Source organism: Erythrolamprus reginae, chromosome 9 (assembly GCF_031021105.1).
Source record: "Erythrolamprus reginae isolate rEryReg1 chromosome 9, rEryReg1.hap1, whole genome shotgun sequence".
NCBI lineage: Eukaryota > Metazoa > Chordata > Lepidosauria > Squamata > Dipsadidae > Erythrolamprus > Erythrolamprus reginae.
Window position 1 is genome coordinate 3,208,401 of NC_091958.1, and position 27,968 is coordinate 3,236,368.

General features: G+C 40.9%; 1 protein-coding gene across 1 annotated transcript in view; it reads right to left on the reverse strand.

Annotated features, from left to right (window-relative positions):
* Window positions 1-857: 857 nt before the first annotated feature.
* Window positions 858-27,968, reverse strand: part of CRISPLD2 (cysteine rich secretory protein LCCL domain containing 2) — a 43,681-nt gene continuing 16,570 nt past the window's right edge. The window contains exons 3-15 of the mRNA XM_070761871.1: window positions 27,185-27,303; window positions 25,984-26,116; window positions 25,695-25,810; window positions 23,407-23,507; window positions 22,024-22,152; window positions 20,905-20,965; window positions 18,664-18,730; window positions 17,180-17,310; window positions 16,299-16,342; window positions 12,761-12,833; window positions 10,458-10,533; window positions 5,187-5,320; window positions 858-3,848 (exon numbers count right to left, since the gene is read on the reverse strand). Of these exons, the coding sequence (XP_070617972.1) occupies window positions 3,794-3,848; window positions 5,187-5,320; window positions 10,458-10,533; window positions 12,761-12,833; window positions 16,299-16,342; window positions 17,180-17,310; window positions 18,664-18,730; window positions 20,905-20,965; window positions 22,024-22,152; window positions 23,407-23,507; window positions 25,695-25,810; window positions 25,984-26,116; window positions 27,185-27,303 (1,239 nt within the window). The 3' untranslated portion in view covers window positions 858-3,793. The remainder of the gene's footprint in view (window positions 3,849-5,186; window positions 5,321-10,457; window positions 10,534-12,760; window positions 12,834-16,298; window positions 16,343-17,179; window positions 17,311-18,663; window positions 18,731-20,904; window positions 20,966-22,023; window positions 22,153-23,406; window positions 23,508-25,694; window positions 25,811-25,983; window positions 26,117-27,184; window positions 27,304-27,968) is intronic.

Here is a 27,968-nt window from a genome sequence, read left to right on the forward strand (position 1 = left end):
CAGAAGCTGGCTGGGAAGTTGCAAGTAGCAAGCAGATGATCGCAACTAGTGACTGCGACTCTTGTAAGTACACGCTCATTGCAAAAATGCAAATTTCAATCATGTGGCCAGGGAGACTCTCTGTGTGTCATAAGTGTAAGGAGTGGGAATAAGTCACCATCACAGCTTTGAATGGTCACTAATTGGATTCTTGTGAGTTGTAAGATCTACCTGTATGGCAAAGTTAGATAGATAGATGGATGGATGGATGGATGGATGGATGGATGGACACAGAGAGAGAGAGATACAGAGAGACAGACAGAGAGACAGACAGACAGACAGACAGACAGACAGACAGACAGACAGACAGACAGACAGACAGAGATGATAGATAGATAGATAGATAGATAGATAGATAGATAGATAGATAGATAGATAGATAGACAGACAGACAGACAGACAGAGAGATGATAGATAGATAGATAGATAGATAGATAGATAGATAGATAGATAGATGGATGGATGGATGGATGGATGGATGGACGGATGGACGGACAGAGAGAGAGAGACAGACAGACAGACAGACAGACAGATGATAGATAGACAGACAGGCAGACAGACAGAGAGATGATAGATAGATAGATAGATAGATAGATAGATAGATAGATAGATAGATAGATAGACAGACAGACAGACAGACAGACAGACAGAGATGATAGATAGAGAGAGAGAGAGAGAGAGAGAGAGACAGAGAGACAGACAGACAGACAGACAGTTTATTGATTGATTGATTGATTGATTGATTGATTGATTGGACTTGTATGCCGCCCCTCTCCGTGGACTCCATTTGCAAAGACAGAGGAAATAAGACTCCAAACTTCAGGCGGTTCTAAAAAAAATTTATTTCCACAAATGCCATAACACAAACTAATAAGACAACGGTTTTATTTCGCCATATAGAAAGAATCTGGAGAAAAAAATATATTTATCAAAAAATGAAAAACAGTCATCATTCCGCCCATTAAAATGCTCGTGCAAACCCTTTACAGAACATTTTTTTTTTACAGATGATACAATAAAAAATACATCATTTTTCATAGAAAAAAAAGCAAATATACACAAACTGCAGGTTGGTGCTGCCCGCAGAGATACCCTATGCAGATCTATATATGCCTTAAAACAAATAATTTTTAACGTGGTTTTTCCTCTATTGAGTTGCTATGTACCGGGCAGTTCCCACCTATATATTTTTGATAAGCATGAAATTTTTATTCACCTCCTGTGACTTCGTCTCTTGTGGATGTTGCTTGTTGGGCCTGTGTAAATCATTCCCCCTCTGATAGATTGAACCATTTCATGAAACAGACATGGTACACATTTTGAAAAAATTCCAAGGAAGTGGCCTGAATCATCGGATTAGATTGGATTCGCTTCTTCCTCCTCTTACATTATTTCCATGAACATGTTGCATTTAGAAGCCCACCCTATCTCAAGAAACATGATGGGACCCCTCCAAAACGTTATTTCACTTCCTGAAAACTTTGCCAAAATTCTCAGGACCATAAAGAGAAGATCTTAATGAAGCACTTAACACTTAAGACTTATATACCGCTTCATGGTGCTTTACAGCCCCTCTTAAGCAATTTACAGACTCAGCATATTGTCCCCAACAATCTGGTTCCTCGTTTTACCGACCTCGGAAGGATGGAAGGCTGAGTCAACCTGGAGCCTGGTGAGATTCGAACTGCTGCCAGTTGGCAGAATTAGCCTGTAATACTGCATTCCAACCACTGCACCACCACGGCTCTTGGTAGAACAATATACACACTTCTCTCGCACACCTGATAATTAAGATTAAATAGAGAATGGGCCATAGAATGTGCCATTGAGGTTAGTTGGGGGAAAGATCAAAAGCAACATGAGAAAATATTATTTTACTGAAAGATTGGTAGATCCTTGGAACAAACTTCCAGCAGACGTGGTTGGTGAATCCACAGTAACTGAATTTAAACGTGCCTGGGATGAACATATATCCATCCTAAGATAAAATACAGGAAAATAGTATAAGGGCAGACTAGATGGACCATGAGGTCTTTTTCTGCTGTCAATCTTCTATGTTTCTATGTTTCTACACCACCCAACCACCCTGCTTGGTAGGATGCCTTAGAGTCCTATTTGTAACCATAGCTGATTTTTCCCCCCTCCAGACATAATGGTTAAAAAACCCCAAAACAAATCAGCTAGTTCTTCCTGGGTGAATCTGTGAGCAGAATCAAAAATATCTTTTTAGCCTTATTTAGCACCACTTTAGCACCATCGTTGGCAAGAAAGCCTTGAGAAGGGTTTCGAAGGCCAAAATCCATCCCGCTTACAGGAACCGTTGAATTGTATGTTTTATTTGGAGGGTGTTGTATGTGTTTTAACTGAACCACGGGCCACTAAAATCAAGAACTTTAAATAAATAGAAATCACACATTGAATTGAACAACTTTTGTCCTTTTGGTATGGTGGGATCAGAGGTTAGTTTTTGAAGACCAACTTTGTGTCAACTGGACAGAAGGCATCTCATTGGCTTCCCAGAAGACCATGATCAAGGTTTTAGAGCAGTGTTTCCCAACCTTGGCAACTTGAAGATATTTGGACTGGCTGGGGAATTCTGGGAGTTGAAGTCCAAATATCTTCAAGTTGCCAAGGTTGGGAAACACAATTTTAGAGGAAGGATAAGTCCTTTAACAAATCTAAGCCTTCAAATATTTGGATTGAAAAGAGGACGACTTTGCAACTGTTTCACTAGGACATTTTGAGACTTGAGTACGATCTAAAGGAATTGTACTGAATATCAGAAAACAGAATCGTTCTAACAGGACTTCATAATATACATTTTGTGACGGACTTAATATCTCAAGCTTCCAAACTATACAAACAAACAAGCAAAAACCTTTTCGATTCCAGCAAAATAAGATCAACTTTTGGCAACCGTTGCTTAGCTAAGCCAGAACAGCTCTGCTGAATAAAATACGTTGGATTGATCTGTAAATAAAACAAGGCTAACATGCAATGGATCAGAATGTGCCAAGACAGGGGTCCCAAGGATTTAATTTGGTGATAACTGAACCCCGTTTTTCCTAATTTCCTGCAATTGTTTGGCCAGCAAACCTATTTGTTCCATTTAAGTTTTCTTTGGAGAGAAATCACCACCTTTCCCTTCTTTGCCAGATACTTTTCTGGAAATGCAATACCAGTTTCCCAGTCTCCATCAAAAGAAATCTAGGTTATTTGCTTAGTGTGCTCTAAACCTTTCCTAAATCCCCACACCGTTCAAGGCATCACAAGGTGACTTGGATTCCAGATATAATATTGACTTTGACCCAATCTTTCAAAAATGTAGCCTTTTAATGCTTTCTCATCCAAAACCTATTGATCAGATGAACATTCACCTTTTGGAAGTAGTATTTTACGAGAACCCCAATGGTCTATACCTTAGGGGCAAAACTGTTCATGAGAAGGGTAGAACAAGCCACTTTTTCAACCATCTTCTCTCCTAAACGCGAACCATCTTCCTTCTTCTTGAACATTGAAAACATTTGGGAGTAGAACAACAGAAATCCAAAAAGAAAACAGTGATCAGAGGTTGTTGAGACGCAGAAGTTTCTGGTTCCTGCTGCCATCCTTCTTTCTCTCTCTCTCTCCAAAAAGAAGAAGGATTTTGAAGGGCTTCGTCACGGTCCAAGGAGGGGCAAACATCTCTCACCCATGGAGAAATACCCAAGGCTGCAGTCTCTTTTCAGAAAAGAGTCTCACCCTCTTGGGAAAATTATTGCCTCACAGCAAAGATTCGGAAAGCTTTTCCTTCCCTGGGAGTCTTTAAGCTGGCAAAGAAGGATAAAACATCAGCTCCCGTGGAAACAAGGGTGAATAACACATAAGCACACAAGAAATATTTTGGCAACTGGGCCTTTCTGGTTGACCTCTTCTCTGCTTTGGAGAACCTTTGTCTGAGCTGCTCTAAGGAGAAGTGAAGATGAAACTGTGTTTCCCCAAAAATACAACCTACTCAGAAAATAAATCCTAGTTTGATTTCTACATGTGCGTCCAATATAAGCCCTACCTCCCGAAAAATAAGCCCTAATTTAGACCCCACCCACTCCAGGGTACACAGGTTAAAATTAAGCTACGATGGGGATAGGGAGCTTTGGATAATTGCAGCCAGACCTCAGGCACAAAATGCATCATTCCTACCATCCTTTTCCTCCCACTTAGGACTGTATGACTGTAACTTGTTGCTTGTATCCTAAGATTTTTATTAATATTGATTGTTTCTTCATTGCTTATTTGAACCCTATGGGAATCATTAAGTGTTGTACCACATGATTCTTGACAAATGTCTCTTTTTCTTTTATGTACACTGAGAGCATCTGCACCAAGACAAATTCCTTGTGTGCCCAATCACACTTGGCCAATAAAATTCTATTCTATTCTATTAACAGAGGGATAGAATCAAGACCACGTGAAGGGTTCATAGCACTTTATAATGCCTTGGTAAGAAGGCCAGACTTGGAATCCTGCATTCAGTTTTGGTCACCACGATGTAACAGAGGATTAGGGTGGAGGCTAAAACCTATGAATGACGGTTGCAGGAACTGGGCATGGCTAGTTTAATGAAAAGATGGACTAGGGGAGACATGATAGCAGCCTTCCAATATCTCAGGGGCTGCCACAAAGAAGAGGGAGTCAAGCTATTCTCCAAAGCACCTGAAGGTAGAACAACAGGTGGAAACTAAACAAGGAGAGAAGCAACTTAGGACTTTCTGACAGTTAGAACAATTAATCCGTGGAACAGCTTGCCTCCAGAAGTTATGAATATTCCAACACTAGAAGTTTTAAAGAAGATGTTGGATAACCATTTGTCTGAACTAGTGTCGGGCTTCCTGCCTAAGCAGGGGGGTTGGACTAGAAGACCTCCAAGGTCCCTTCCAACTCTGTTGTTGTTACATAAAACAGGGTCTTATTTTCGGAAAACTTGGTAGATAATGAGAACCTTAGATAGGCAGTAGATTCGTATTTCTGTTTCTATTTTGTGGACTCCAAATTTGCATCTCCAGATCTTCAGCTCTCCAGGCACTCTCCAGAGATAAAGTATTTCTTATGTTTAGGTAGATTTTTTTCCCCCTTCTTCTTCTACCGGGCTGGAAATGTTTCCGCCTTACCTTTCAGATCGGATTCCATTCCTCAAGGATCCATTGTAGACTTTCTTCTTATCAACCGGCATCACGTCGACGTAGCCGCCGGAACTGTCTCCGATGACTCCTGCGTGAACAGCCGCTTTGCAGATGCTGGAATTCTGAAACATGACAGAAGACGCCCTGTCACACCCAGGCTGCTGTCACCTCTCCATAAAGCTCCAGTGACAACTCTGCTATCACTTTACATAGTTGCAAGAAGAACCGATTAAGCCAGACTTAAATTTATAAATCATCTAGCAGCAGCACCAGTGGTCCAGCCTTCCATGAGACCCAAACGCAGTTTGCTCCCAAGGATATTTCTAAACCGTCTGGGGATGATGTGTCCTCATTCAAAGGAAAAACAAAAATAAAACCAGAATACACTTGAGAAACTTCCAAGACCGGAGAGATTTGATATTTCTGCGTGCATATTTATGACGATTTGTGTGTGCGTGTCTCTGTATGGTCCATATTGAGTTTCATCACCACCTTCTGTCTTCATCTCCTCCTTCTACCTTCTTGCTCCTTCTCTCTCTTTTCCTACTTCCCTCCACTCCTTCCCTTCTTCCTTCACCTTTCTACTTCCTCTTTCTCCCTCTTCACCTGACTGTAAAGATATGAAGGAAAAGAGACTGATGGGCAGGTGCCAAATAAGATGATGATTTATGGATGATTGGATAAAAATGTATAATTGTGTATGTTAGTAATGAATTGTAAGGTATATGTATATATATTTATATTTATATCTATCTATCTATCTATCTATCATCTATCTATCATCTATCTATCATCTATTTATCTATCATCTATCTATCATCTATCTATCTAACTATCTATCTATCTATCATCTATCTATCTATCTATCTATCATCTATCTATCTATCTATCTATCTATCTATCTCTATCTATCTATCTCTATCTATCTCTATATCTATCTATCTATCTCTATCTCTCTATGTAACATATTTTTGCTGATAATGAAAAGGAAGGGAGACTGGTAAAGATCTATTTCAGTCTGTTTGCCTTCATCAGGTAGCCACACCCTTACTGGGATTTGAACCTGGGGCCTCTGCCTTGTAAGGTAGTGGCCTTAGCCTTAGGCTACAGGCTTATTTTTATTTATTTATTTATTTATTTGATTTTTATGCCGCCCTTCTCCTTAGACTCAGGGCGGCTCACAACATGTTAGCAATAGCACTTTTTTAACAGAGCTAGGCCATTGCCCCCACAATCCAGGTCCTCATTTTACCCACCTTGGAAGGATGGAAGGCTGAGTCAACCTTGAGCCGGTGATGAGATTTGAACCTCCGCAGAAGGAGGTTGCAGTACTGCACTCTAACCACTGCACCACCGAGGTACCAAGTAACGTGGTTGTTAAGTGAATCTGGCTTTTCCACTGACTTTCCTTGGTCACAAAAAAAGGATGACATGACCTCGATATGCTACAGCTGTCATAAATAGAAGGCATCTGCCAGGCGTCCGAATTTTGATCACGTGACCAGAAGGATACTACAAGGGTCATAAGTGGGGGAAAAGGTCTTTTCCGTGCAGTTGTAACTTTGAAAAGTCACAGAGTGAACTGTTGTAAGTCAAGGCAAAACAGAACAAGAACTGTTGCAAGTTGAAGGCTACCCGTATGTAGTCCTGGAGTGCAACTACTAAGACGTGGAATTTTGGAAATTTAGATTTAAACTTAATATTAACCGCTCCAAACTTGACTGCAAAAAATATGACTTCAGTAACCGAGTTGTCGAAGCGTGGAACTCATTACCAGACTCCATAGTGTCATCCCCAAACCCCCAACACTTTACCCTTAGATTATCTACGGTTGACCTATCCAGATTCCTAAGAGGTCAGTAAGGGGCGAGTACAAGTGCACTAGAGTGCCTTCTGTCCCCTGTCCTATTGCTCTCCTATATCTCCTATACCTTTCTTCTATTCCTATATCTCTTCTTCTATTCTTTCATTGATATGTTCTATTCCTATATCTTCTCTTCTCTTCTTTCTTAGATATATTTTACTATGAGTATCTCCTATATAACCTTCTTCATGTATTTTACTATGTATATATTGATATATACCCACTAAAACCCTCATTGTGTATTGGACAAAATAAATAAATAAATAAATAAATAAATTTGCAATGACCCAAAGGATGGGGTGGGGGGGAAAGTCACCCAGAATTGCACATTCGCCTGGGTGCAAAGCCTCAACATTCCCCCTGTGACAGCGAAATCACGGAATTTGTGCAAACCTGCAAAGAGTTGAGACATCCATTTCTCCAGGCCTGCAAACAGACATCGTGGTTTAAGTTCTCCCCCCCCCCTCCACCCCTTCCCAAGCCATAAAAGGTCAATTCTCTAGGTCCCATTTTTCATCTCCATCCCTGCCTCTCCGTGGGCGGCTTTTTAAGGATTTCTGGTGCCAGTTTGATTGGAGCCTTTTCTATATATGGTCAAGAGAGAAGAGCGGCAGCTTTTTGGAGGCGCTGTGGTTGCGACGCCTGCTGCTAACCCTTCGTTCCACAGCAACTGGCTGGAGAACAGCTTCCTGTCCTTAAGGAACTCAGGCAGAGTTTCCACAACACCTCATTCTCCAAATTTCTGTTCTAAACAGTTGGGTTCTGGGATGCTGAGCTCGTTCAAGTTCATCATTCCTGTGGCCAACACATCCATTCCATTCCATTCCATTCTCTTTTTTTCCCTCCCTCCCTCCCTCCCTTCCTTTCTTTTCTTTCCTTCCTTCTTTCTGTCTTTCCTTCCTTTAACCTTCCTCCCTCTCTCCCTTCCTCCCCCTCCCTTTCCTTCCTTTCTTCCTTCCTTCCTTTCTTCCTTCCTTCTTTCCTTCCCTCCCTCCCTTCCTTTCCCCCTCCCTTCTTTCTTTCCTTCTTTCCTTCCTTTATCTTCCTTCTTTCCTTCCTTCCACCCTCCCTTCTTTTCTTCCTTTCTTTTTCTACCTTCATTTTTTCCTCCCTTCCTCCCTTCCCCCCTCCCTTCTTTTCTTCCTTTCTTCCTTTTCCTTCCTTCCTTTCTTCCTTCATTCTTTCCTTCCATCCCTCCCTTCCTTTTCCTTCCTTCCTTCCCCCTTCCCTTCTTTCTTTCCTTCCTTCCTTCTTTCCTTTTCCTTCCTTCTTTCCTTCCCCCCTCCCTTCCTTCCTTCTTTCCTTTTCCTTCCTTCTTTCCTTCCCCCTCCCTTCTTTCTTTTCTTCCTTCCTTCTTTCCTTTTCCTTCCTTCTTTCCTTCCCCCCTCCCTTCTTTTCTTCTTTCCTTTTCCTTCCTTCCTTTCTTCCTTCATCCTTTCCTTCCCTCCCTCCCTTCCTTTTCCTTCCTTCTTTCCTTCCCTCCCTCCTTTATGCTTGCATTGCATTCCTAGTTTCTGACCCGTCTTCTCCTCTGCAGCAGAAATCTCTTATCGTGGTGAGCAATTTGGAAAGTTTTGAGAAGAAGGTCGTTTCCAGAAGAGGAGGGCTCACACATTCCAAAACTGGTAAGGTTCTTATAATAAGTTAGCCACTACCTCTTTTATCCATCGCGGCCTCTAGATTCATTCCATCTTCCGATGTTTAAACCCAGAGAGACCATGTTTATTATTATTATTTATTATATTTGTATGCCGCCCCTCTCTGAAGACAGTTTAGCCTCTTCTACAAACCAAGTTCAGGATGGCAGGCCAAAAAAAACCCCAGTTCCTATCTGTCTTTCCTCTGCAAGTGGCAAGGAGAAGCACTTGACAGAAGCAAGGAGGATCCTAAGTGAGCAACAGAGGGAAAAGAAATAAAATCGAAGGGATTGTTTTACCCTGGATATAAAGAACTTTAAGAAAGCGGCTCAGTACCTATATGATGTCCCTGTATTCCATGAGAAACGCCAGGTTGCAATACCAAGGATTGCATTTCCTTTTTAGATTTTGTGGTTTGTGGCTTTTTGTTTTTTTGTTTTCGGCTTCCTTGCCTTCCAGAAGCCCTGGGCTGAATTGCTGAGAGCTATTTTGGACGCCTACTGAAATTAGAACACACAACAATTTGTTGGCTCCTTTCTAGATATTAATGGGAAGCAGGGATGCCCAGCAGTGTGTGCTGGCTACTTTGCAGGCATGAATGGATTGTGACTTTCATGCTTAGCCTTTTCGAGAGGAACTCTTTAGCCTGCTGCCGGGAAGACCTTCCACTCGTTTTGACTGATGGCCTCATCCAACCCGAAGAAGTTCTTGAGATGATGCGGTTTGGCTCTCCACTTCCTCTCCCAAGCCTCCTTGTTTCCTTGCTACCTTTTCCTTCTCTGTTTTGTTTGCTTGTTTGTTTATTATTTCAATTTCTAGGCCGCCCTTCTCCAGGGAATATACCTTGTGTAATGCTATCACTATCTCCTCCCCTGTGTGTACTTAAACATGATCTAAGTATTGCCCACAAGGTTATATGCTGCAATGTCCTGCCTGTCAGTGACTACTTCGGCTTCAACCACAACAACACAAGAGCACACAACAGATTAATATTAACCGCTCCAAACTTGACTGTAAAAGATACGACTTCAGTAACCGAGTTGTCGAAGCATAGAATTCATTACCGGACACCATAGTGTCATCCCCTAACCCCCAACACTTTACCCTTAGATTATCTACGGTTGACCTCTCCAGATTCCTAAGAGGTCAGTAAGGGGCAAGTACAAGTGCACTAGAGTGCCTTCCGTCCCCTGTCCTGTTGCTCTCCTATATCTCCTATACCTTTCTTCTATTCCTATATCTCTTCCTCTATTGATATATTTTATTCCTATATCTTCTCTTCTATTCTTTCTTAGATATATTTTACTATGAGTATCTCCTCTATAACCTTCATCATGTATTTTACTATGTGTATACCCACTAAAACCCTCATTGTGTAATGGACAAAATCAATCATTAGATCAACCAACAATAAATCAATACTTTAAAGGAAAGCAAGCAGAAACTATTCAACATAGATAATGTCTATCATGTAATCTAAGTGTGTTGTTTATGGCCATATGGAAGAAGCCATGGCATCTATCTGGAGCTGCACTTAGCAGCAAAAGATTCATCTCGGTCCTCAGTCCTTGATGTAAATATTTCTCAACTTTAGGTTGTGTGGGTTTCAACAGCCAGGATTCCTGGGGATGGCTGGGCAATTCTGGGAGTTGAAGGCCACCCATGCTAGTAAGGTTGAGACACACCCATCTATCCCATCAAAAGAATGAAACAACATCCTGGTTTTTGTTAAGTAGGAAGGAGGAAAGGATTACTCACATCTGCATATATGTTTGTGCCGTATACTGTAGCCCAGTGGTTTGGTTCGTCTTTGCAGTAAGCTGGACAGTAAGATCTGAAAGATGAAATAAAGAGATGAAGAATGATTTGAGTTTGTTTGTTTATTTATTTTATTTTATTTTATTTTATTTTATTTTATTTTATTTTATTTTATTTTATTTTATTTTATTTTATTTTATTTTATTTTATTTTATTTTATTTTATTTTATTTTATTTTATTTTATTTTATTTTATTTTATTTTATTATTTTATTTATTATTTTATTTTATTTTATTTTTTATTTATTCTTTCATTCATTCATTCATTCATTTATTTATTTATTTATTTTTTATTTATTTATTTATTTATTGGATTTGGATGCCGCTCCTCTTCACAGACTCGGGGCGGCTAACAACAGTAATAAAACAACATATAATAATAATCCAATACTAAAAACAGTTAAAAACCCATTATAATAAAACCCAAACAGACATACCATGCATAAAATTGTAAAGGCCTAGGGGGAAAGAGGATCTCAGTTCCCCCATGCCTGGCGGCAGAGGTGGGTTTTAAGTAGCTTACGAAAGGCAAGGAGGGTGGGGGCAATTCTAATCTCTGGGGGGAGTTGGTTCCAGAGGGCTGGGGCCGCCACAGAGAAGGCTCTTCCCCTGGGTCCCACCAAGCGACATTGTTTAGTTGACGGGACCCGGAGAAGGTCAACTCTGTGGGACATAACTGGTCGCTGGTTTTAGCATAAAATGATCCAGTAAGAAATGGAAAAAGGGACCTATAACTAGTTAGTTTGCTACTTTATTGTCACTGCACTTCGTACAGTGAAATTAAATGCCATATTCAGTGTACATCACACAAAAGAAAACTATAAAAATAAAACAAAAAACACACATTTTTCACACTCTATACAATCTATACAGGATGAGGTGGAGCTGACTGGCAGGACGAATAGAGAAGAGCCTTCTCTGTGGTGGCTCCGGTCCTTAGAACCAAACCCCCTCCCCCAAGAGATTCGCGCCGCCCCCACCCTCCTGGCCTTCCAAAAGGCCTTAAAAACATGGCTCTTCTGGCAGGCCTGGGGCCGTTGAGCAACAGCATCCTGCTCTGACCATAAGTGATGAAGGACAGATGAATAAATGCCTTTTAATACTGGAGTTTTAAATTATTGTAGTCTGTTTTTATTGTTGGACGCTGCCCAGAGTCCATCTGGAGATGGGCAGCTTATAAATAGAATAAATTAAATTAAAAATTATGTTTTGAACTTTCTTAAGGCAGCGGGAGCTATAAAGCTCTTCCAAGGGCAACCAAGGATCCTCTGAGCAATGATGTTAACTAGGAGTTCTCAGAACCCATGCAGAGTTCTACACTGTCTCCATCATCTTCCTCCATTGGGAATTCTGATTATGTTTGGGGGGGGGGGGGTTGCAGAAGTTTCATCACCCAACTTAGACAACATCATCTGCCGCACGAATCCCAGCGACCAGTTAGGTCCCACAGAGTTGGCCTTCTCCGGGTCCCGTCGACTAAACAATGTCGTCTGGTGGGACCCAGGAGAAGAGCCTTCTCTGTGGCGGCCCCGACCCTCTGGAACCAGCTCCCCCCAGATATCAGAGTTGCCCCCACCCTCCTTGCCTTTCGCAAGCTCCTTAAAACCCACCTCTGTCGTCAGGTATGGGGGAATTGAAATTTTTTCCCTTCCCCCTAGGCTCATATAATGTATACATGGTATGCTTGTTTGTATGATTGGTTTCTTAAATTGGGGTTTTTTAGATTATTTTTAATATTAGATTTGTTTACATTGTCTTCTTTATTGTTGTTAGCCGCCCCGAGTCTTCGGAGAGGGGCGGCGTACAAATCTAATAAATAATAATAATAATAATAATAATAATAATAATAATAATAATAATAATCAGTGCTAGTTTAATGACGTTACCTAGTTTGGGTAACGAAATGACTTTGAGAAAACACCCAAGCTCACAGAGCACCAAGGACCACCTCTCATTCCAACCCAGAATTATAAATATTTCCCTTTATTGGGGATCTGATTGGCCAACAATCAGAGTCAAACTGGAGTCAAACTATGGGAAGTTCTACCAAGCAACCACGCTATATTCCCATATGGAACTGAAATGCCCAATTGTAAGGCAGGGCTTTCTTTTATCAATTGCCCATAGCAGCAGCTGTTAGATTAGTTGGTTTTCCAGCAGCAATTATTACTACCAGTAGTAGTTTCAATGTGATTCTGAGCAAGCCATCCCTTCAAATGTCCACGACTAGAGTCGACCACTTACCTTGGGCAATGAGCAGTTGGCTTCTTGAATGGACACAGTTCCTCTACAGTGGTGTAACAATCCAGAGTCTGAACTGTGGAATTAAGAATACATACAAGAGATGGGTGAACTTTGGGTTTTCTTCGTAACGGTGGTCAAAAGGCAAGAATATACAAGTGCCAAATTACTACTACTATTATTATTATTATTATTATTATTATCATCATCATCATCATCATCATCATCATTATTAATCAGATTTATATGCTGCCCCTCTCCGGAGACTCGGAGCGGCTTACAACAACAATACATAGTAGAAATCTAATGGTTGAAATATAAATACAAATCTAATGTTAAAAACTTTAAAAAAAAACTAATTTAAAATACATTATTATAAAAACATATCTGCTACACAATCATACACATTCAGTCCAACATTTTACGGAAGGCGAGGAGGGTGGGGGCAGTTCTAATCTTTGGGGGGAGTTGATTTCAGAGGGCCGGGGCTGCCACAGAGAAGGCTCTTCCCCTGGATCCCGCCAGACGGCATTGTTTTGTCAACAGGACCCGGAGAAGGCCAACTCTGTGGGACCTAATTTGCCGCTGGGATTCGTGCAGCAGAATCCCAGCAGGCAGGCAGGCAGGCAGGCAGGCAGGCAGGCAGGCAGGCAGGCAGGCAGGCTGGATGGATGGAAGGAAGGAAGGAAGGAAGGAAGGAAGGAAGGAAGGAAGGAAGGAAGGAAGGAAGGGAGGGAGATTATAATGAAAGGGAGGAAGGGTCTGAGGGAAGTCCTGCCATAGCACTTGGTCAACATAGGTGCCCCCCCCCCAACATGTGTGATGTTGAGCTGGACACACACCAAGATCAAACACAACCCTGATGTCGCCCTCAATGAAATCAAGCCAGAGCTTAGAGGCTGGGAAAGAATTAAGGAATTTGCAGGGAAGGCATTAACCCTGCGGATTCTATAAAAACATTGAGTGCAGGGACATTTCAAGATATTTCTGTTCCTTTCCCTTTCACCCTGGAGGTCTGCCAAAATTACAGGAAAGTGCGAGGGGTGGTGGGTGTGTTTAAATCAACAGCTGTTTGAAGTAGCCTCATTTGTCATGTAAAATCTGCAGGGTTCCTCCTGGCTGAATTTGAGTCAACTTCAACATTGATGGCGCTGCTTCTGAAATGTCTCACTTTTTAAAAATAAAAAATTCTAAGGTCTTTGTTCAGACAAACAGAAGCCTGGCTCCAAAACAAATCGAAGTGGTGCTGTGTTTTGTCTGGATCATGACCATAACTGGGTGGATATGGGGAATAAAATCAACTCAATAAAATTGCATTGGCTGTCGATCAGTTTCCGGTCACAATTCAAAGTGTTGGTCATGACCTTTAAAGCCCTTCATGGCATTGGACCAGAATACCTCCGGAACCGCCTGCTACCGCACGAATCCCAGCGACCGATAAGGTCCCACAGAGTTGGCCTTCTCTGGGTCCCGTCGACCAAACAATGTCGTTTGGCAGGCCCCAGGGGAAGAGCCTTCTCTGTGGTGGCCCCGGCCCTCTGGAACCAACTCCCCCCCAGAGGTTAGAACTGCCCCCACCCTCCCTGTCTTTCATAAACTACTCAAGACTCATTTATACCGCCAGGCATGGGGGAGTTGAGATATTCCTTCCCCCTAGGCCATTACAAGTTATGCATGGTATGTCTGTGTGTATGTTTGGTTTTATAATAAGGGTTTTTAGTTGTTTTATTAATTGTATTGTCACATGCTGTTTTTATTATTGTTGTTAGCCGCCCTGAGTCTACAGAGAGGGGCGGCATACAAATCCAATAAATTGTTATTATTATTATTATTATTATTATTATTATTATTATTATTATTATTTCATATATTTTTTCCCCCTGGGAGAGTTCTTGCTTGACATTTCTTGCTGTCTTTGAGGACTTTTCTACACTTGTTCAAACTTTTCGCTGGCCAAAGAGAGAGAAGAAAAATGCAACAGGAAGAGATTCCTTGACTTCAAAGTAAATTTATTTATTTATTTATTTATTATTTAGATTTGTATGCCGCCCCTCTCCGCAGACTCGGGGCGGCTCACAACAAGTGAAAAAACAATCTACAACAAATCTAAATTACTGTTTAAAAATATTTAAAAGACCCCATTGTTCATTAGGCTGCCCTTGGTGTTGCTTTAATGACCACTATCTTTTTTTCAAACATGTCATTTTTTTTAGCGGATCATTTGAACGTATTAAACCCTGGGCCCGTGCAGGAATGTCAGGGAGGAATTTGCTTCAGGAAAGGTTCACATGAAGCTTTCCCTTCAAGCAACTTTGCAAAAATATCTTTCCATCTAAGGATGCAGAGAACGTTTTTGGATTACCAAAAGTTCTCTCCACCCACCCACCCCTTCCCTTCCTCTCTTTTCCCTTGGGTTCCTTTCCCCTGAGAAGTTTGCAAGCTCTTCCCAATGGTACTTTTTCAAGAGGCAACTGGACTTTCTTGGGTTTTCTTGGAAGACCTTTCGCTTCTTGACTGAAGAAGCTTGTAGGTAGGATGAGAAGCAGGACGTCTTCAAGAGAAAGAATAAGGAAATGGAGCCCCTCCCTTATGATACCAGGTTGTAACGCCTTGGTCTCTTCAACCTTGAAAGACGGCGTTGAAGGGGTGACTTGATCGAAGTGTGTAAAATCATGCCTGGGATAGAAAAGGTGGATAGAGAAAAATTATTTTCTCTATCACACCATACTAGGACAAGGGGGCCCTCCCTAAAACTCACAGGTAAGAAAGTGAGGACAAATAAAGGGAAATATTTCTCCTTGGTTTACGGAATTCACTTCCAGAGGTCGTGACAGCTGTCAGCCTGGATAGCTTCAAGGCAGGATTAGACAGATTCATGGATGCCAAGTGTATCATAGGTGGTTATTGAAACGGATGTCCATGTACCGCCTCTTTGTTGGTTGAGGCAGGCAGGATTCCCTTGGGTCCCATTTGTTGTGGGTCAAGGAAAAGGGAGGGTCTTGCCTTCTCTTTCTACTCACGATCCCCATGGACAATTGGTGGGCCACTGTGTGACACAGAATGCTGGACTCGATGGGCTTTGGCCTGATTCAGCATGGCTCTTCTTATGTTCTTATGAAAGTCCAGTTCTTCAGAAGTTCAGAAAAGTCAAAGGTTTCAAATGCAGAAGAAAATGGTCCAGCCCAGAACCTGATGGCTCCATATATATTGTTTCCATAGGTTCGCAACCTCTTGGTTGTCCTGACTTCAGCATGGACCAAATTATTTCAGTGGTGATAAAGAAAAGGAGGGCCTTGCTTTAATTTTGTTCATTTCTTACATGTCAATTATGTCCCACTGAAAGGCTACCAACTCATGCAGAACCCTTATAGTTATTCTGTGTAGACCTTCCTCTCAGTCGTTATCTTAACCCTCCTATTTTTCTCCCTGTTTCCTTTTTCTCTCCCTTTCTCTTTCTTTCATTAATTGACTAACTACTAGAACAGGATTTGGAGGAATTGACACCAATCCTTTTTTTTCTCCAATGAAGAAAAAAACTTACCTGTGACTGTTGACACAGCAAAACCGTTGGAAGGTTTGTGTTTGCTGGCAAAGGAAGAAAAATGAAGCTGGTATGAATTCGATGTTTAGGAGGTCATTCCAAAATTAAGTTTCTAAATAACATTACAACAGTGTCCGCCACTGAAGTCTTAAACATAGAAACAGAAGCAGAAAAAGACCTCATGATCCATCTACAGTAGTCTGCCCTTATACTATTTTGTGTATTTTATCTTAGGATGGATTTATGTTTATCCCAGGCATGTTTAAATTCAGTTATTGTGGATTTATCTACCATGTCTGCTGGAAGTTTGTTCCAAGGATCTACTACTCTTTTAGTCAAATAATATTTTTTCACGTTGCTTCTGATCTTTCCCCGAACTCACCTCAGATTGTGCCCCCTTGTTCTTGGGTTCACTTTCCTATTAAAAACACTTCCCTCCTGAACCTTATTTAACCCTTTAACGTATTTAAATGTTTCGATCATGTCCCCCCTTTTCCTTCTGTCCTCCAGACTATACAGATTGAGTTCATTAAGTCTTTCCTGATACGTTTCATGCTTAAGACCTTCCACCATTTTTGTAGCCCGTCTTTGGACCCGTTCAATTTTATCCATATCTTTTTGTAGGTGAGGTCTCCAGAACTGAACACAGTATTATTCCAAATGGGGTCTCACCAGCGCTCTATGCAGCGGGATCACAATCTCCCTCTTCCTGCTTGTGATACCTCTAGCTATGCAACCAAGCATCCTACTTGCTTTTTCTACCGCCTGACCGCACACAATGTCAACTCTGATTCATTGGCAAGCAGAAGCAAAGACACAGCAAATCACAGCCAGAGACTTGACATGACTAGATTATTCTTGCGCATAGAAAATCGGATTACCTCAATGTCTGAACTCCATTTCTTACAGACATTACGAAAAAGTCTGATCTTCCTTTCCTAGTAATATCTACTAGTCCTCCTCTGTTATCTAATACTCCAGAATGAATAGCTGCTCTGCATATGCTGGAAGCCTAGAGATACGGAAGGGGAAAAAAACCACTTATGAAATTGTGTGCAAGCCATGGTTTTTTAAAAAAAAGTAAAGACAGTGAATCTACCTTATTTTTTACATTTTAGGTGTGTTGGGTTTTTTAGCCATTGTGTAAAAAGCCTGCAATTATGTTACCCAAGGAGAAAGCTTACCCCAACAACTAATTCAATGTAGAGAACATAAAGCTATGGATGATTTATCCAATGATATTTCCCAACTTTTAATAACATGATAAGTTGGTGCAAAAATATTGGTAAAGAAATTGATATAGACACATGGGAAAATGTCTGGACTTCAAATTGGAAAATGACAAAATCGGTCTCGCTAAAAGAAAATCAAATTAAGATGTTCTACAGGTGGCATCTCCCACCGAACAGGATAACGAAAATGTTCCCTAAGACCTCTCCACTATGTTGGAAATGTAAGAAAGAAATAGGTTCCTATTATCATCAATGGTGGATGTGCAGTAAAGTTAAGCTTTATTGGAAAATGATAGAAAGAATAATAAAAGAAATAGTAAGACAGAAGATAGAAAAAGGCCCGGAATTTTATTTACTGGGCATAACTAATCAGAAATATAAGAAAGAAATTCTACATCTAGTCATTCATATTTTGACAGCGGCCAGAATAGTGTATGCGCAAAATTGGAAAGGGGAAAATATTCCCAAAGAAGAGGATGTTATTAAGAAAATATTAAACTGCGCTGAAATGGATATGATGACAAGACAGTTAAAAGACCAAGAGGAAACAGAATTTTATGAGATATGGAACAAAGTGTATATATGGATAAATAAGAAGAAAAACTAAAAGTAAAAGGAATAAGAGAATCGTATAAGTAGGGATATGACTTAAAAGTTATGTTAGAATTAGTTTATATATGAAGACTTACTATATAAGGTAAAACAAATTTCTTCTTTTCATTTAAAGTAATGAGTTGATTTAAAGTGTTTTTAATGTATTCTTTTTTCTGTATTGAAATTTTACTTCTAGAATAAGCGGGGAATATACAACCCCATTTCTATGTTAAATGTATGTTTGTCAGTTTTGTCTGTTTTATGAAAATTAATAAAATTTATTGGGAAAAAAAAGATATTTCCCAACTTTTGAGATACTCATATAGTAGTGTAGTGATGTTATAGCTTTGTGACGGTCATTATAATTTCCAGTTATTTTTCCATAGCTTAAAGGATGAATGGGAAGGATTGTAAATGCTATAGTTCTAAATGTTTTTTTTTAATCCGTCAATCGCCAAAGCAAAGATTTTGACTTTGAAATCCATAACTTTGAAATATGTGTGTGGGGGGGGGGGGTTATTTCTTTTTTTAAAACTTACACTTTCATATTTGGGGAATCCAAAGACTTTTGCCTTACTGTTCAAGCAACCAGCTGGGCACAGATACCTGGCCAAAAAAATAAAAATAAAAAGGGAATCATTAAGGAATTTTGGAATTTGCCTTCTGAACTCACACAGTTGGTCAAATCCAAATATTCTCCACTTGGTGCTTACCAAACTTTATGAGACCTCAGTATCATGTTAAAGACCAAACTGAAAAGGTTAAATCTTCTCTTACGCTCTTCTCTTACCCATTCTAAGCTAATATTTGAATTGGATCTGGTTCATTAAACTGTACTGTAATTAAAAGCATTACATAGAAGGATGGATGATCCACTCAAGAGAGACAAACATTCGTCAGAGGAGAATAGAAACATAGAAACATAGAAGACTGACAGCAGAAAAAGACCTCATGGTCCATCTAGTCTGCCCTTTTACTATTTCCTGTATTTTATCTTACAATGGATATATGTTTATCCCAGACATGTTTAAATTCAGTTACTGTGGATTTACCAATCACGTCTGCTGGAAGTTTGTTCCAAGGATCTACAACTCTTTCAGTAAAATAATATTTTCTCACGTTGCTTTTGATCTTTCCCCCAACTAACTTCAGATTGTGCCCCCTTGTTCTTGTGTTCACTTTCCTATTAAAAACACTTCCCTCCTGGACCTTATTTAACTCTTTGACATATTTAAATGTTTCGATCATGTCCTCCCTTTTCCTTCTGTCCTCCAGACTATACAGATTGAGTTCATTGTGTCTTTCCTGGTATGTTTTATCCTTAAGAATGGCGAAAGATTGATGCCAGTATATTGATGGGTATCTCAAAGCTTTTTTTTCTTTCCCCAAAGGCAACTGGAGTTTCTTTGTTTTTCTTGAAGATGTTTCGCTTCTCACTCAAGACGTTTCTTCAGTTCTGATTGCATGGTGGAGAATGGAAGGATTCCTTGCGGTCCTCTTCCTTCCATTCTCCACCATTCAGTCAGAACTGAAGAAGGTTCTTCTATGAGAAGCGAAACGTCTTCAAGGAAAAGAACGAAAGTCCAGTTGCCTTTGGGACCACCATGACCTGGATGACTGAGAATCTCCATAAATGTAAGGATGGGTGGCTATAATAGACAAGGAATCCTTTCCAAGTCCTTGGTGGAGATAGACTGAAGGTCCTCTTTTCCTTCCAAGAGTTGCAGCTTACATGAAAAGACTCAAATGGACTGGTTTCTACATGGTTTTTTGGGGATTTACAGGACATCAGAGGGAGGTGAAAATATTTACTGACCCTTCGCATCCTGGACACAAATTATTTCAACTCCTACCCTCAAAACATCGCTACAGAGCCCTGCACACCAAGACAACTAGAAACAAGGACAGTTTTTTCCCGAACGCCATCATTCTACTAAACAAATAATCCTCTCAACACTGTCAAACTTTTTACTAAGTCTGCTTCTACTACTTCTACTAGTTTTTTCTCATCATTCCTATCATCCTTTCCCTCCCACTTAAGACTGTATGGCTGTAACTTGTTGCTTGTATCCTAAGATTTTTATTAATATTGATTGTTTCTTCATTGCTTATTTGACCCCCTAGGACAATCATTAAGTATTTATCTCATGATTCTTGACAAATGTCTCTTTTTCTTTTATGTACACTCAGAGCATCTGCACCAAAGACAAATTCCTTGTGTGTCCAATCACACTTGGCCAATAAATAATTCTATTCTATTCTATGTGGTTGAGAACCCTTGGTTTTCACTGGGACATTTCTCAAGGACTTATGACCCAAGAAGACCTAACTTCTTGTTCCTAGTACTTTTTCTGAACCCACAGGAACATCTTAACACATCACTTTGGTAGGGCAACAGAGAGAGGGTTGGTGATGGGAAAATGGAATGTTTCAGTTGACGGTCTCTTTGACTGAAGGCTAGTGAGAAGATTCTGTTGGAGGACCAGGTTATCATTCTATCTTTGATTACTTTTTTCTCTTTTATCAAAACCAAGACTGAAAGACCATGGGATTGAGTTCCATAATAACTGTGTCTTTTTTGATGGCATACCAATCAGATCTCAGTGGCACCTTCATAAAACGTCTAGGCTAGTCTAGTCTAGTCTAATCTAGGCCAGGCCAGTCTATTTCATTCCAATCTTTTACTAGAACCAAAAAATGAGAGAGTCCATTCCATTCTACGTTGTGTTTGGACATTCAAAGGCGAAAGGGTAAAAAGAAAGAAAATAAATGTGTGGCACCTGTTACATGTGGATCCACGACACACGTCTCTCATTTTGGTGTCACACTTGATCACCTGAGCTGGAATAATGGGAGAAGACATGATTGTGAGGGAAACATTATATAAAGCAGGTTCTGCCCACAGTAGCCTTAAGTAACACTGCAGAGAAAAAATCAGATCTTGGAAGATAGGGTGAGGTCCTCCTTCCTTCCTTCCTTCCTTCCTTCCTTCCTTCCTTCCTTCCTTCCTTCCTTCCTTCCTTCCTTTTTCCAGATTAGATGGATCAAATCCATCCCAGATGAATTTCTGGCACCTTCTCCATCGTGTGTTTACACTACTAAACTGAGTTGGCCTATTGATTTATCTAGCCCAGGGTTTCCCAACCTTGGCCACTTGGAGATATTTGGACTTCAACTCCCAGAATTCCCGAGCCAGCGAATGCTGGCTGGGGAATTCTGGGAGTTGAAGTCCAGATATCTCCAAGTGGCCAAGGTTGGGAAACACTGATCTAGCCCATGTTTATCCCTCTCAGCAGCTTTAAGGTGGGTGGACTTCAACTCTCACAATTGGCTGGGGAATTCTGGGAGTTGAAGTCCACCCGTCTTAAAGTGGCCAAATTTAAAACACATTTGATCTAAGGGCATGAATTTAACCACAGAAATCCCCGACCCAATTTTCTTTTTTCTTTTTACAAAATAACCCAATGCTTACTGAATTCTCTCTTATTTAGTAGAAACATAGAAGACTGACGGCAGAAAAAGACCTCCTGGTCCATCTAGTCTGCCCTTATACTATTTCCAGTATTTTATCTTAGGATGGATCTCTGTTTATCCCAGGCATGTTTAAATACAGTTACTGTGGATTTATCTACCACGTCTGCTGGAAGTTTGTTCCAAGCATCTACTACTCTTTCAGTAAAATAATATTTTCCCACGCCGCTTTTGATCTTTCCCCCACTAACTTCAGATTGTGCCCCCTTGTTCTTGGGTTCACTTTCCTATTAAAAACACTTCTCTCCTGAACCTTATTTAACCCTTTAACATATTTAAATGTTTTGATCAGTAACAGTCAAGCCAAATTTCTATTGTCAAGCCAAATAATCATATGCAAATGCTGGAAAATAGAAATGCTTTCTTACTCATATATGTTAACTCCGTGGGTTTCTTTTCCTTTGTAGGTTTTACAGATTTGGGCGTTATTCTGTTTGGAACCTTTTGTAACTCCACTTCATTTGTCCGATCCGTCTCAGGTTTTTCACCTGCTTTATCTTTGGTTAGAGAGTAAAAAAAGAACCTCCTGTTACTGCTATTTAAGGCCATTAGCAAAGAAGACAAATACTACGAGTTAAGAATCATACAGTTTTTCCCCCACTTAATTTCTTTTTAATTTTTTAATTTTTGTAGTTTCTAGAACCGTTAAGTTTATAGCCAGGGCTGTTCAGATTTGAATACATTTTATAGGACATATAGGGGTGGCACGCAAAGGAGATGAATTCACTTAAGAATATTTTATATCAGTACCTTACATTTGTTTAATATAATCCTTTGCATGAGTTATATTCTCATGTTTTTTACTCAATTTTAGCATATTATACTGCATTTTAACTTATTTGTCCAAATTCTCTTTATTTTATCCAATTTTATTGTTTTTTAACCAGTCGCAGTTTTATGATGACCGATGTGGTCTCTGGTTTTGTTTTGATATGGTCGATTGACTAATCAAATAAAGTTGATGGTTGTTGTTGTTATTGGTCCCAAGAATCAGAGCTCAAAAATATATTGGACCAGAGTACCTCCGGAACCACCTGCTACCGCACGAATCCCAGCGACCGATAAGGTCCTACAGAGTTGGCCTTTTCCGGGTCCCATCGACCAAACAATGTCGTTTGGTGGGCCCCAGGAGAAGAGCCTTCTCTGTGGCAGCCCCGGCCCTCTGGAATCAACTCCCCCCGGAGATTAGAACTGCCCCCACACTCCTTGTATTTCGTAAATTACTCAAGACCCATCTATACCACCAGGCATGGGGGAGTTGAGACACCTTTCCCCCAGGCTTTTTTATATTTATGTTTGGGTATGTATATGTTGTTTGCTTTTTTAAATATGATAGGGTTTTTATGTGCTTTTTAATATTAGATTTGTTTTCGCTTGAATATTGTTTTTATTATTGTTGTGAGCCGCCCCCGAGTCTTCGGAGAGGGGCGGCATACAAATCTAATAAATTGAATTGAATTGAATTGAATTTCTCCTCTAATTTCATTTATAGTTCTAACCTGCTGACCCCAAATAAATAAATATGAAATGAAGGCATCCGTGGGGATGTCCATAGAATCCAACCATTTACTCAGAAAGACTCAACAAGCAATTGCATCATCACAACACAAGGTTCATCCATGCAAGGTTGCAACCCAACTCAAAAAAAAGCAGAGCTTGTCTATCAAAGATGGCATACTCCGTCCCATTTGTGAAGAGGACAATGTTGAACAAAGTCAGGGTCAACGTTCACCCACTCTTAGATCACGTACCTTTATAACAGAGGTTAGCCTGACACCCTCCTCCATAGATTGGTGGGCATTCAGAACACGACCTGCCGTTTTTATATGGGGCTTCGCCAATCCAGTTGCCTCTGAAAAATTCACACAGAACGTTCCTTGTTATCTTCTTTCCTCCTGTGTTAGGTTCACAGCATACCTCCGGGGATTGTTTTAGGCTAATGTCCTTAATGGTGCCTAACCTGTTATGTTCTCAAAACCTCTGATCCATGCAAAACATGAATGTTCACACTCTGGCTATGGTTGGATAGATTACTGTTAATATGGGAATATTCTGCCTCAAATTATTATTATCGTTATTATTATTATTATTAGTAGTAGTAGTAGTAGTAGTAGTATTATTAGTATTATTATTAATATTATTAGTATTATTATTATTTATTGGATTTGTATGCCGCCCCTCTCCGTAGACTCGGGGCGGCTAACAAGAGTAACAAAAAAACAGCATGTAAATCCAATACTAAAACAACTAAAAAACCCTTATAGTAAAACCAAACATCCATACGTACATACATACCATGTATAGAATTGTAAAGGCCTAGGGGGAAAGAGGTTCTCAGTTCCCCCATGCCTGATGGCAGAGGTGGGTTTTAAGGAGCTTACGAAAGGCAAGGAGGGTGGGGGCAATTCTAATCTCTGGGGGGAGTTGGTTCCAGAGGGCTGGGGCTGCCACAGAGAAGGCTCTTCCCCTGGGTCCCGCCAAATGACATTGTTTAGTTGACGGGACCCAGAGAAGGCCAACTTTGTGAGACCTAACTGGTCGCTGGGATTCGTGCGGCAGAAGGCGGTCCCAGAGATATTCTGGTCCGGTGCCATGAAGAGCTTTATAGGTCATAACCAACACTTTGAATTGTGACCGGAAACTGATCGGCAACCAATGCAGACTGCAAAGTGTTGGTGTAACATGGGCGTATTTGGGAAAGCCCATGATTGCTCTTGCAGCTGCATTCTGCACGATCTGAAGTTTCCAAACACTTTTCAAAGCGAGCGTTACAGTAGTCGAGCCTCGAGGTGATCAGGGCATGAGTGACTGTGAGCAGCAGATTACTGTTAATATGCGAATATTCTGCCTCAAATGTATAGGTCAGGGACATCCTGATGAGAACTTTGGCAGATGAAAACACCAAAGCTATGCCTCAAGGCTAACCAAGCATTAGGCTTCACACTGGTTCTATGAAACCATTATTTAAGGCCACCCCGATTTCTTTCTCCCAAATACCTTTGGGTGGGTAGGAAACCCATCTGAATGCTCAAAGGTCTTTCCCGGTCAACAACGTCTTCCAGCTGAGAGTGACTCCAAGAGGTGAATAAACATTAGCTCTTGTGTGTGACTGAGAAACCTTGGCAGCGTCTGGGAACATTAGCTTCACGTAGTGCTTGCCATGTGCTAAACTCTCATCTTTAAATGGGCAGAAGGCACTCGACACTTCATCTGTCGTTTCAAGATTGAAAGGAACTTAGTCCCCTACTCAACCAGGAAAAGCAACCATTTTGATACTGACCTTCAAATCACAGTGGTTAAGCAAAGTTTAAAATCAGTGGGCTAAAATTTTAAGTCCATAGAACCCAGAGGTGTGCTTCGTCGTGTTGGAATTTCTCCAACCAGTCCTGATGTTCTAATATAAAGCCCTTCATGGCACCGGACCAGATTATCTCAGGGACCGCCTTCTGCTGCACGAATCCCAGCGACCAGTTAGGTCTCACAGAGTGGGCCTTCTCCGGGTCCCGTCAACTAAACAATGCCGCTTGGCGGGAGCCAGGGGAAGAGCCTTCTCTGTGGCGGCCCCGGCCCTCAGGAACCAACTCCCCCCAGAGATTAGAATTGCCCCCACCCTCCTTGCCTTTTGTAAGCTGCTTAAAACCCACCTCTGCCGCCAGGCATGGGGGAATTGAGATACTCTTTCCCCCTAGGCCTTTACAATTTTATGCATGGTATGTCTGTATGTATGCTTGGTTTTTATAATAATGGGGTTTTAACTGTTTTTAGTATTGGATTATTATTATATGCTGTTTTATTATTGCTATTAGCCGCTCCGAGTCTGCGGAGAGGGGCGGCATACAAATCCAATAAATAAATAAATAAATGAATGAATGAATGAATGAATGAATGAATGAATCAATCAATCAATCAATCAATCAATCAATCAATCAATCATAAAATGTGTGCTGGTGTACCAATTATCTTATCTAACTCATTATTTGCCTTCACTTTCAACACAAAGCCACAGAGCCCATTCTCCTGCCCCCCTCCGTAGCCTTACTTGGGAGAATAGTTGCAGACCAAGTACACGGCGTTTTCCCACACTTCTCCCCACACGTCCATCCTCTTGCAGACATTAATGGCACAGCCAATTTTGTTGGTTGTAGCCCAGACCAACTGGAAAGAAACACAAGAAGCAAATCGGATGAAGCAAGTTACGCGGGCTGAATTCGTCTTATGTTTCAACATATTTTCATAGCCCTGCCCATCTGAGTGGCAAGATTGACGGGAGGGAGGGGAGGGGAAAGCCATCACTTCTAAGAGTCCATTTCAGCCACTGTTGGCCTTACCTGTGTGTAATGTGTACACATGGGCCCTGTACATCTTTCAGGACACCAAGGGTTGCATTCGTGGGGATACGGGTAGGTGTAATCTTTTACTTCGTCGTACCAAGACTGGACATGGAAACTCGGAGAACGGTGCCTAGGGAAAAATGAAAAGAGGTTCTAGTGTAACAAAGAAGACCACCAGCTTTTTGCCCAGGGTGCTGAGTCAGCTACAAACATCTACATTTCTGCATAAACACTGTATAAACAGTGCTGGTTATGACCTACAAAAACCTACATGGCTTAGGACCAGATTGTATTCGGGATTGTCTTCTGCCTCATCTATCCCAGCGGCCAGTTAGGTCCCACAAAGTTGGCCTTCTCCAGGTCCTGTCGGCCAGACAATGCCAACTGGCGGGGCCTAGGGGAAGAGCATTATCGGTGGTGGCCCCGGCCCTCTGGAATGAACTCTCTCTGGGGATATGTACCACCCCCTCTTTCCTGGTCTTTCGTAAAGCTTTAAACACCTACCTTTGCCGGTGGGCATGGGAGCCGTGAGTGATAATAATAATAATAAGAATAATAAGAAGAAGAAGAAGAAGAAGAAGAAGAATAAAAATAATCATGATGATGATGGTAATAATAATAATAATAATAATAATAATAATAATAATAATAATAGACTTGGGGCGATGAGACTGTCTCCGGCCGATACGAGATATGGTGGGATTGGATGAACGTGTGTGAGTGTACATAGGGTCTTTTAAAATGTTTGAGTAAATTTTCATATTTTTATAGTTATTTAGATTTCTTATATATTGTTATATTTAATGTTGTACGCCGCCCTGAGTCGCCTCGAGAAGGGCGGTATAGAAATCTATTTAATAAATAAAATAAATAAATACATAAATTTGTGTACGAGTGAGTGTGCATATCCAGAGGCACTGTTTGTGTTTCAAAAACAACAAGATGAATGTGGAAATCATGAAAACGGACTGAAAACAGGGATTGAAACCAAGCCAAACATTCAGCGAACTCCTGTTGCCAGCCAGTTCCTCCCATTAGGGACTAGCAAAAGCATTCGACTGCATAAAGCAAGCATAATTTTTTATGATTACAGCAGCAGGCTGAAATGTCCAACCAGGGTTATGTCGAGCAAATTCCACTGGTCAAACGTACACATACCATCTCACGATTTGTAGCTTGCTGGAGACTGAAATCTTACCTTCCCCAGTGAACAGCCAAATTCTGGCCGATGGACGGGAGGAGAGTGGCAGGTCCATGGTCCCAGATGCATTGGTGAGCCCAAGATTCAGCTGACCTCTCCAGTTCTGCATCCCATCTCTAAAGAAGAGAACAGCAGGAGAAACACCGGTAGGTCAACATATCTAAAGTCAACATCTCAAATCTGGTGGACTTCAACTCCCAGAATTCTCCAGCCAGACTATGCAGGCTGAGAGATTTGGAGAGTTGGAAGTTTCCACATCTTGGAGTTCCCTGGGGAATTGTGGGAGTTGAAGTCCCCGCAATTTAAAGGTGCCGAGGTTGAGCGACATTGCTCCAGTATGTACATAAAATTAGTAACGCAGTGTGCAACTCCATGTTTAGCAGGGTGTTAAATTTAAAACAGGCCTTGTTGAATCAAAGTTGTGGATTTGTTTCTTGGCAGACTTTGAACTGATTGTGGGTTTTCTTATCCAGAGCATGACAGTGAAAAATGTTCTCGCACATTCTTTAAATTAGCTGAAATTTAGACTGGAAATATGGGGGGGTTGGAGAGGCATAATTTTCTGCAAAGAACAGTTCTTGGGCTTACAGCCTTCAAAGGAGTGGAGAATCCACCCAACACTTCCAAACAGTTAAAAGACTCAAAACTTTCTGCATTCGGAAGTGGTGGGCTGGGATTTCTAAGCTCCGCTAGATAGATATGAACGCACTTATTTTATTTATTTCTTAGTTGATTAGGTTCGTATGCTGCTCCAATTGCTGACAACTTTTATGAAGGGGGG